The sequence below is a fragment of the Euleptes europaea genome, chromosome 5 (assembly GCF_029931775.1).
Source record: "Euleptes europaea isolate rEulEur1 chromosome 5, rEulEur1.hap1, whole genome shotgun sequence".
Taxonomy (NCBI): domain Eukaryota; kingdom Metazoa; phylum Chordata; class Lepidosauria; order Squamata; family Sphaerodactylidae; genus Euleptes; species Euleptes europaea.
The window spans coordinates 113,365,430-113,375,939 of record NC_079316.1 but is presented as its reverse complement, the minus strand read 5'-3'; the positions used below and the strand labels follow the sequence as shown (position 1 = coordinate 113,375,939).

The 10,510-nt window shown below is 53.5% G+C and overlaps 1 protein-coding gene across 1 annotated transcript; it reads right to left on the bottom strand.

Annotated features, from left to right (window-relative positions):
• Positions 1 to 1,740: 1,740 nt before the first annotated feature.
• ECHS1 (enoyl-CoA hydratase, short chain 1) lies at positions 1,741 to 9,887 on the bottom strand. The gene is made up of 8 exons (XM_056850547.1): positions 9,548 to 9,887; positions 7,487 to 7,684; positions 5,916 to 6,043; positions 4,456 to 4,555; positions 3,844 to 3,948; positions 2,733 to 2,852; positions 2,012 to 2,079; positions 1,741 to 1,806 (listed from the first exon to the last, which is right to left on the bottom strand). Exons 1-8 carry the CDS (start codon positions 9,885 to 9,887, stop codon positions 1,741 to 1,743), a joined length of 1,125 nt encoding a protein of 374 aa, XP_056706525.1.
• Between the last annotated feature and the right edge of the window lie 623 nt (positions 9,888 to 10,510).

The window sequence follows — 10,510 nt, the reverse complement described above, 5'->3', positions numbered from 1 at the left end:
AGACGCACGCACAGACACACAAACCCCAGGGCTCGCTCCAGCTGCCTCTCAAAGGCAGAGGAAGCAGGCAGGGCAACCCTGCAGTTGGGGGAACTGCAAAGCCAACGCTGCGGGGCCTGAAGATCCCAGGGCAGCATCTTGCAGCATCAGCTCCACAGGCAGTGAGCTTAGTGGCTATGGGCGCTTCTGTGTGTCCAATCAGCTCTAGGATGATCCTGCATTGAGCGGGGGTTGGACTAGATGGCCAGTAGGGCCCCTTCCAACTCTATGATTTTTCTGGCTTAACACACAGTGTGTGTTTTTTCTGCTGTGTTTCCTGCAGCACGCCAAGCAGACGTGTGGTCCTGGAGCAAAGTGAAAGACCTTTTGCACAAAAGGACACCCTTGGAGAGTGCAAAGCTTGGTGGATGACTGAAAGATGACTCATGGGGAAAGGGGTGTCTGCATCATCTCATGCTGCAGCAAGCAAGACATTTGGAACCTGACATTTCTCTAGAATTTTCTGTTTCCAGTTTTGAACACATGAAGCTGCCTTCTACTGAATCAGACCATCAGTCCATCAAAGTCAGAACTGTCTACTCAGACCGGCAGGGGCTCTCCAGGTCTCAGGCAGGGGTTTTTCACATCATCTATTTGCCTGGTCCCTTTAACTGGAGATGCCGGGGATTGAACCTGGGGCCTTCTGCATGCCAAACAAAGGCTCTGCCACTGAGTCACGGCCCATCCCAGTTTGTATGCGCAAAGAGTTTTTCTTGATTCACAGGAGGATTCAAAATGAAACCCCTCCACCTGCAGTCAAGCTGATCAAAGAGCTTCGGGTGCGAAGCTTGCTTAGGACTGCAGCGTTACAAGTTGAGCCAGCATGGTTAAGAGCAGCGGACACTAATCTGGAGAACCAGGTTCGATTCCTCACTCTTCCACGTGAGCAGCGGACTCTAATCTGGAGAACTGGGTTCGATTCCCCTCTCCTCCATATGAGCAGCGGACTCTAATCTGGAGAACCAAGTTTGATTCCCCACTCCTCCACATGAAGCCAGCTGGGTGACCTTGGGCCAGTCACGGTTCTCTCCAAATTCTCTCAGCCTCACCTACCATACAGGGCATCTGTTGTGAGGAGAGGGAGGGAAGGTGATTGTAAGCCGGTTCGAGACTCCTTAAAGGCAGAGAAAAGCGGAGCATAAAAACCAACTCTTCTTCTTCTGCATGCCACGCAGGTGCTCTACCACTGAGCCAAGGGCCCCTCCCATAAACCAAAGGTGGAAGGAAGCACCACCCCACCCATAAAGATCAAAACTCCAAACACACTCCAGTTCCCAGGTACATGTGAATGCAGATTAAAACTCCCTGCAAACTGTTGTTGAGTTTAATTCAGCTACTTTTACTAGTGTATGACTAAAGAAAACGCACAAGCGAGGCGAGACAGCGATGCCGTCAAAGGCATCTTCAGATAAGGCCGTGCCTGGAAAGCTGATTTAACGGGAACTGAGGACAACCACGATTTCTGGTTATTTCCCTACCAAAGAAACAGATCGTTGGAGCTGCACACTATGAAACGGACGCATCTTCTCTCTTGATTCCCTGAGAACGCATCAGTTTTTCAGCTAGGTTAAAGGCAAGCGGTTCTTGCAGTTCAGTGCCTCTTGGGCCAGCCATGATCTTAAAGGAGGCAGCCCGTTGTCCGACAGCCCACCCCCGTCTCCATGACCGCTGCACCCGACACCTTCCTTCTGCAGGACCTGGTCAGTGGTCTGCAAAGCTGGCCTTTCTCTTCTCCACAAAGGCGCTCATGCCTTCCTTCCGGTCGTCCTGAAACAGGCAAGCAGGAAGCGTCACAGAACAGGCGGAAGTGAGGCCGCCCTGGGCTGGGGAGGGGGGGGACACGCCTGCCTGTGGAAACGCCCCACCGGGGATGTATGTGTGGATGGCAGAGAGGCAGGGAAACAGTGGCCAGCGGCTTAGAAGATGGGAAAGGGAGCAGGGGTGAGAAACTCCAGGCACAGAAACTACTCACCGTTGCAAACGTAGCATGGAAGAGGATCTTCTCCCTTTTATTCCCCTCCGCGAGCGTCGTCTCAAAGGCTGGGAAACAGAAGCGGACGGTTAACGTTGTTGGATTCAAAGCAGGTTATCGAAGGGATGTTTTTATATGCCAACTTTCTCCACCACTTAAGGAAGAATCAAATTGGCTTACAATTGCCTTCCCTTCCCCTCCCCAAAACAGGCACCTTGTGAGGTAGGTGGGGCTGAGAGAGTTCCAAGGTCACCCAGCAGGCTTCGTGTGGAAAAGCAGGGAAACAAATCCACCAGATTAGCCTCTGCCGCTCATGTGGAGGACTGGGGAATTGAACCCGGTTCTCAAGATCAGAGTCCACCGCTCCAAACCACCGCTACGCCACACTGGTTCTAGCCAAAACAGCCTCAATAGCAATGACCTCTTTCTTCCTAAGCCCAAGATGGCACTGGAGGAGATTGCCTTGCTCTTCTCTCCCATGCTTCTGGCCCCCCTGGCCGACTAACAGATTAACAGGCCAGCTGCAAAACAGACGGCAACCCCTTCGTTCCCCCTGCAACGCTGCACGTGTGACGCGCCTCCCCTTGTGCCTGAGGGCAGGAAGGAAAGGTCCTGTTGCAAGCACACGCCCCCAGTCTCACCAGTCACCCCACAGGGCCCTGCGGCACAACCTCGCAACCTAGGAATGGCCCCTCCGTACCGTCCAGCACAGGGGGCTTACCTGCATTCACAGCGTCTTTGGCCATGGCGACCACCAGCTTGGAGTTCCCGGCAATCTTTTCCGCGCAGCCGATGGCTTCGTCAAGCAGCTTATCCACAGGGAAGACTTTACTGACAAGGCCTAAGGAAAGGGTCCAGAAGAACATAAAAGAAACCCTGCTGGGTCAGACCCATCAAGTCCAGCCGTCTGTTCACACAGTGGCCAACCAGGTGCCTCCAGGAAGCCCACAAGCAAGACGACGGCAGCAGCATCCTGCCCATGTTCCAAAGCACCCAATATAATAGGCCTGCTCCTCTGAGCCTGGAGAGAATAAATACGCATCATGACGAGTATCCATAAGAACATAAGAAAGGCCATGCTGGATCAGACCAAGGTCCATCAAGTCCAGCAGTCTCCTCACACAGAGGCCAACCAGGTGCCTCCAGGAAGCCCACAAGCAAGACAACTGCAGCGGCATTCTCCTGCCTGTGTTCCACAGCACCTAAGATAACAGGCATGCTCCTCTGATCCTGGAGAGAATAGGTATGCATCATACCTGGTATCCATTTTGACTAGTAGCCATGAATACCCCTCTCCTCCATGAACATGTCCACTCCCCTCTTAAAGCCTTCCAAGTTGGCAGCCATCACCACATCCTGGGGTAGGGAGTTCCACAATTTAACTATGCGTTGTGTCCAGTTATCACATAAGCGGCTTAATGCAAAGGGCTCATGTGCAAGCAGAAAAAGCTCACCCATCTTCCCTACAACCCAGACCCAAGAGAAAGGCAAGGTGTATTGTGCATAACGTGTGCTCACCAGTTCAGAAGCCCAGCCACCGTGCCATCTTCACACATAGAATGGGCAGCGGCAGCTGGGCCAAAGAGCCACACACCCCAGAAGCTCTCTGCGTTTCGCCGGCCACAGAAACCAACAGGTTGGGTTCCAATCTAAGAGGGACACAACCCGTGCTCAGCTGACGCGCCCCCCACCACTCCTGAAGTGCTCTGATTGTGACGGGATTGGAGCTCAGCCTGCGGAAGGGCGCCCCACAAAGGGACTTCCTTCGCTCTAGCCTCCTGCCCCTTTCGAACTCGCGGGAAGCGGGATGAGAGACGAACAGCCCGTATTACCTGCCTGCTTGGCCTCCTGAGCGGAGATGCGCTCCCCGGTCAGGACCATCTCCATAGCCAGCGACTTCCCCACCGCCCTGGTCAGCCTCTGGGTTCCACCAGCACCTGCGCGAGATGAATGCGGAGACGGCTGTGAAGAGTTGCCTGCAAAGGGCTGTGTGCACCAGGAGCTAGAGGGAGAGCCGGCAGGGACAGAAGCCAAGAGGCGCCCCGCACAGTGGCAAGGACAACGGCTTTGCCTCTAGGCTGCTAATGGCGGCACTCAAAGGCTCTCAAAGGCTTCCTGCCAGCCTGCATCACCACCCCCTGCCCAGATACAGAAGAAGAGTTGGTTTTTATATCCTGCCTTTTCTCTACCTTTAAGGAGCCTCAAACCGGCTTAGAATCACCTTCCCTCCCTCTCCCCACAAGACACCTTGAGAGGAAGGTGGGGCTGAGAGAGTTCGGAGAGAACTGTGACTAGCCCAAGGTCACCCAGCCCTGGCACAGACGTCGTCCGTCTCATATCTGGAACGAACGTCTTAAAAATAAAAAAGGAGGGGTGCTTGATTTCAAAATGAGAAATCGAATGGGTACCAGTAACCCCGATTACTTCCCCCAGAAGGGCGTTACCTGGAATGGTTCCCAGAAGGATCTCCGGTTGACCAAACTGCGCTTTCTCCCCAGCGTAAATGATGTCGCACATCATAGCAAGCTCACAGCCACCTCCCAGCTGTGGGACAATTAAAGCAAATGTTAATAGCGGCACGATTCCCCCTTCTCGTTCGCAGGCAGATCATGCCTCAGAGAGATGGGCTGGAAAGATGAGACGAAGACATCACCATCCTCTCTGCAGAAATTCCCAGCGAGGAAGTCAAGATGGCAGCGGTAGTAACCTACGGATCAGGATCCAAGTAAGCTTGGGTGAAGGACAAGGCCTCCCTGCCTTCCTCCTCCCGTTTCTGTTCCTTGGCTCCTGTCTAAACGAAAGCCTTATCTTGCTCCCAGGGGTGTCCCCAGGAGTACAACAGGGCTTGGCGCCAGCGTGGCATAGTGGTTAGGAGCGGCAGACTGTAATCTGGAGAACTGGGTTTGATTCCCCTCCCCTCCACATAAGTGGCAAACTCTGATCTGGAGAACCGGGTTCGATTCCCCACTCCTCCATATGAGCGGCGGACTCTAATCTGGAGAACTGGGTTTGATTCCCCTCCCCTCCACATAAGCGGCGGACTCTAATCTTGTGAACCAGGTTGGTTTCCACATGAAGCCAGCTGGGGGACCTAGGGCTAGTCACAGCTCTCTTAGAGTTCTCTCAGCCCCACCTACCTCCGAAAGTGCCTGTTGTGGGGAGAGGAAGGGAAGGAGATTGTAAGCCGGTTTGATTCTCCATAATAAAAAGGTAGAGAGCATTGGCCTTTAAAGACTGACACTTCTTCATCTTAAATATGTCATCTGTGGAAAGCAATCCACAATAGGAACAGAAGAAGTACTTGCTGGATCAGATCAGGGCCTCCCCAGCCCACCCTTCTTTGCAGAACTCATTTGCAGAACCAGAGGGCATGAGATAACTGTGCATAAGATAACACATGAACACATGAAGCTGTACTAAATCAGACCCTTGGTCCATCAAAGACAGTATTGTCTACTCAGACCGGCAGCGGCTCTCTGGGGTCTCAGGCAGGGGTCTTTCACATCACCTACTTGCCTGGTCCCTTTAACTGGGAATGCCGGGGATTGAACCAGGGACCTTCTGCATGCCACTGAGCCACAGCCTTCCTAATGGACTGTCCCAGCAGGGAGGCAGGCCACCTACTGTAAGAACTTCCCACTGTAAGAACTTCCCACATGCACGGGCCCACATCTGCTCCCTCTATACATGACGGACAGGCAGATCAACTCTGAAAGTACAAAGGGTACCACAGAACCCCATCTCTGTGAGGAAGGGCCCAGCCACTCTTCACCTGCTTGTTTTTGGAACCACGCACAAAAACAACCGCCACACCTCTGACTGTAAGACAGAGGAATTTCAAAGAAGAAATATTCTTAATTGCAGGCTAAGGTCGGGCAGAAAGAAGACCGCACCAAAAACTCACAGCGTATCCGTTCACGGCGGCGATGACCGGCTTCTGGGTGGTAGCGACTCTGTTCCAGTGAGTTAAGAAGTTCCCTCTGTAGCACCCTTGAAAGTCCCGCTCTTGCATCTCTTTGATATCTGCTCCAGCTATGGGAGAGGAGAGCTCTTCAAGCTTGGTGTTATGATAGAATCACAGAGTTTGAAGGGACCACCAGGGGTCATCTAGTCCAACCCCCTGCACAATGCAGGAAATTCACAACTACCTCCTCCCCACATCCTCCGTGACCCCTGTTCTATTCTCCCAGAAAAAGGCAAAAAAACAACAACAACCCTCCAGGATCCCTGGCCAATCTGGCCTGGAGGAAAATTGCTTCCTGACCCCAAAGTGGCAATCGGCACTGCCCTGGGCATGTAAGAAAGGGCCACGAGAGCCAAGCACTGACGCAACCCTTCCTGCCCTCCCTCTCGTGATCTGCCTAAGTTCACAGTATCAGCATTGCTGACAGATGGCCATCTAGCCTCTGCTTCAAAACCTTCAGGGAAGGAGAGCCCACCACCTCCAGAGGAAGCCTCTTCCACTGAGGAACCGCTCTGAGATGTCACACAAAGAGAAAAAAGTGGATCAGGACACACAACATAAAAAAGTCTCAAATAGCTCCGGTCTGCTTTTCGCCCATGCTGGAGCAGACCCGTGGAAAAGAGCCGTAGGAAAGGGCGCTGCCCTCTGGAAAGGCAAGGAACTGGGGGACACAGGCAGGATGCTGGACTCTATGGGTCTGATCCAGCAGGGCTTTTCTGATGTTCTTAACAGAGGCAGGATAAATGCTGCTGCAGCCGTCTTGTTTGTTGGCTTCCTAGAGGCACCTGGTTGGCCACTGTGTGAACAGACAGCTGGACTTGATAGGCCTCGGTCTGATCCAGCGGGGCTTTTCTGATGTTCCCATGCTCTCTTTCCGGGTTCCCAGCAGCATCAGAGAGCATCCCAAAGCTCAGATCGGTGGCAGGATTCAGCTCTCCAGAGGCAGTTTTTGGGGAAGCGCATGAGCTTCTTCAGAAGAACGCACCCTCACACGCATCAGGAATAAGTTGCGCTGTCCTCTTTAACAGTCCTGCTGTTAAAAGAGCCAGCATGGTGTAGTAGTTAAGAGCAATGGACTCTAATCTGGAGAACTGGGTTCGATTCCTTGCTCCTCCACATGAAGCCTGCAGGGTGACCTTGGGCTAGTCACAGTTCACTCCCAACTCTCTCAGCCCCACCTACCTCACAAGGTGTCTGTTGTGCAGAGGGGAAGGGAAGGCGATTGTAAGCCGGTTTGAGACTCCTTAAAGGTAGAGAAAAGTGGGGTATAAAAACCACCTCCTCCTCTTCTTCTCCTGTCCCTTTTCCTCAAACTCATCACCCCAACCTGAAGTCAGATCCTGGATCAGGAATCTCTTTGCCACACCGTGACACAGGCCAGGAAAAAAGAATGTCAGTTGCCCAACACAGCCACCCCCACCCCCACGCCCCGTCCCCCCCTTGCCTCCGGAACCAGGGACCAGAAACAATCCTGCTGGTTCAGGGTCCAAGACGGCGGCTCCCCCTCCTACCTGCAAAGGCTTTCTCGTTGCCCGTGATGACAATGGCCCCCACCTGAGGGTCCTGCTCCAAAGAGTCCAGGGCCTGGTTGATTTCTCTCATCAGGCCATCACAGAGCGCGTTCAGGGCCTTGGGACGATTCAGCTGGATCAACCCCACGTCCTGCTTGGCTCCCTTCTTTGCCACCACTATGTACTGGAACTGAACACCTGCTAAGGAGAAACCATCAATTGCTTCCTGCTTTTAAAAAAAATGGCCCCTATTCTTTTCATTAAGCTGGGACCAAGAAGCCCCAGCCCCGAATAATATTCAGCTTTGCTGTGCAAATAAGGCCTCTTCGAAGGCCTGGAAATGTCCACAAACAACCCTGCTAACATTTATTTATATGTATTTATTTATTTAAAACACTGTATTCCTCCTTTCCTCGTGGTTCAAGGCAGCTTACAGCAGTTGAAGCATCTTCAGTTAAAAACCAAAAAAATAAAAAAAAATAAAACAGCTAACCCTCAAATCTCTTCTCCTGCCCCCCCCCCTCCCATGATGCCTGCTATTCAACCCCCACATAAGTCCTGGCAAGCAGGCAGGCCTCACAGAGGCTCCTGAAGAACTCCAGGGAAGCTCCCCCTCACTTCTTCAAGGAGCCCATTCCACAGAGCTGGAGCCACGACGGAAAAGGCCCTGGCTCTGGTGGGAGAGCCAACAAACGGACCCCAAATCCCGTCTCTTCACCGTGCTGTTTGTACGTCTGACATTTAGCAGCGGAAATGACTCCTGGATTAGAGATAGAGTTACCAGGGAAACATTTTGCCCAATGAATTTTTGGACATCAGACCCAGGAGCGGGCAGCTAGAAAGTTGGTCATCTTTGCTGGGACAAAAGTTAACTTTTAACATGAAGCATTTTGTTTTCCTGTTTGTTTGAGTGGGTGGCTGCCCTCTCCTTGTATAATCAGTTTCACAATAAAAGCTTTAGCGATAATTTCTGGGTTTCATTTTTGGAAAAAGAAGAAGAGTTGGCTTTTATATGCTGACTTTATCACTTAAGGGAGAATCAAACCGGCTTACAGTCACCTTCCCTTCCCCCCTGCACAACAGGCACCCTGTGAGGGTAGGTGGGGCTGAGAGAGTGTGACTAGCCCAAGATCACCCAGCCGGCTTCATGTGGAGGAGTGGGGAATTGAACCCGGTTCTCCAGATTAGAGTCCACTGCTCCAAACCACTGCTCTTGAGAGCCAGCGTGGTGCAGCGGTTAACAGCAGGAGCTCCCCTTTCACTCTATGGCAACAAATACAAGGTTGATCGTCTAAAGCACTGGTTCCCAACCTTTTTTTGACCAGGGACCACTAGGACTTTTTTGTTCGGTGCAGGGACCCCAAGATTCAAAATAAAAATTCCGGGAATGTGAAAATAAACTTTAATCATAACTGTCAGTTAAACATTAAACTTAGAATAACAGTTGAGTTTATATTTTTATAAGAGAGGACTTTTAATTGAAAATATTAATTTATTATGGGTTTATAACTTTGTTTCACGGACCTTAATTTCGTTCTCACGGACCCCTGGGGGTCCACGGACCCCCGGTTGGGAACCAGTGGTCTAAAGCTACCTGCCAAATGGGCTTGTTTTTCATATCTGCAGGAGTGCTTTATAATAAATATATTTCAAGGTATAGTGGAGTTTCTTTGCACACAACCTTTGGCTGCCCTTCCTTTACAATAAATCTCATAGCAGAATTGAGTTCCTCTGCACACGACCTGTGCCTAGCCCCCAGGTGATAGCCTCCCGCACCGCGTGCCACCGATTTCGCAAACGCCCTCTCCAAGGGCTGGGGGCGCGCGCAGACCTCTCCAGGCCCCCCAGGCCACCACTGGCCCCGTGCGTGCCCCCCACCCCACCCCAGTGTCGGCGCGGGTGTGCCAACCCGCCCTCCTCTGAGAATGCACAGAAGGCGGGGGAAGGGCGCCTCGCCTCCTCTAACCCCCCCCCCACGCCACCCGTGACGCGCAACCCCTTGCACGCGTTTTGCAGGCGTGCGCGCCGCTTCCCACGTTCGGCCTCCCCCTCCGCGCTCACCCGCGGCCAGGAAGCGGCTGGGAGGCCGGGCGGCGGCGGCGGCCCAGGCAAGGCGGCGAGAGAGGGCGGCGATGGCGGCGGCCATGCTGGCGGAGGGGGGACGGGGCTGCCCTTCCGCAGGCCTCGCCCCTTCCCCGCCTCTCCCGGGAGGGGGCAGGCCCTGCGGGGGCGCTGTTCTCACGTGCGCGCGGGGGGGGGGCTTCCCGTGTTCGGAGCGCCTTGCAATGCAAACCCAACCAAAAGCTCGGCCCGGGGTTGTTTTGCAAAGCGGGGCTGGGGGGTTGCCAACAGCCTGGAGAAAAAACACGGCGGGTCTTGCCCGGGTCAGCAGCAAAGCCATGGGGCGCTTCCACGGCCATGCGCTTTCAATCCGCTCCCCAGTGCTCTTTGCAGCTGGATTTGACGGTGCGAAACTGCAAAATCCCCTTGCAAAAGGATCGTTCAAGCGGGTGGGGAGCGCGTGCATTCTTCAGCATGCGTGAAAGCATGCGTGGTTTGGGGCGGGGGGCTCTGATCTGGGGTCGCGGGCTCGATTCCCCGCCCCTCCTCCGCCTGAGCGGCAGGCGCCTACCTGGGGGACCGGATTCGTCTCCCCGCACGAAGCCGGCTGGGTGACCTTGGTTCGGTCACAGCTCTCTCAGCCCCACCTGCCTCGCAGGGTGTCTGTCGTGGGGAGGGGGAGGTTGCCTCTAAGCCGGGTTGAGTCTCCCTTAAGTGGTAGAGAAAGGGCGAAAACGCACGGTCGCTTGAGCCTCCTTTCTTCCCTCTTCCAGCCAGGATCCAGCCAGGATCGAACGCACGGACGTGCGTTCGATCCTGGCTGGATCCTGCCTGGAACAGGGAAGAAAGGAGGCCCAAGCGACCGTGCGTTTTCGCCCAAAGTCGGCATATAAAAATACCCAACTCAACTATAGACTGCTGGATTTCAACTAATAACAGTAGAAAAGAGTAGGAGTCCTGTAG

Coding starts and splice junctions, on each gene's coding strand:
- ECHS1 (XM_056850547.1), bottom strand. CDS start 9,887: ATGGCTTTGCTGCTGACCCGGGCAAGACCCGCCGTGTTTTTTCTCCAG. Junction 7,685..9,547: donor CAGCCGCTTCCTGGCCGCGG/GTGAGCGCGGAG, acceptor TCTCCTTAGCAG/GTGTTCAGTTCCAGTACATA. Junction 4,556..5,915: donor CCGCCGTGAACGGATACGCT/GTGAGTTTTTGG, acceptor ATTGTCCCACAG/CTGGGAGGTGGCTGTGAGCT.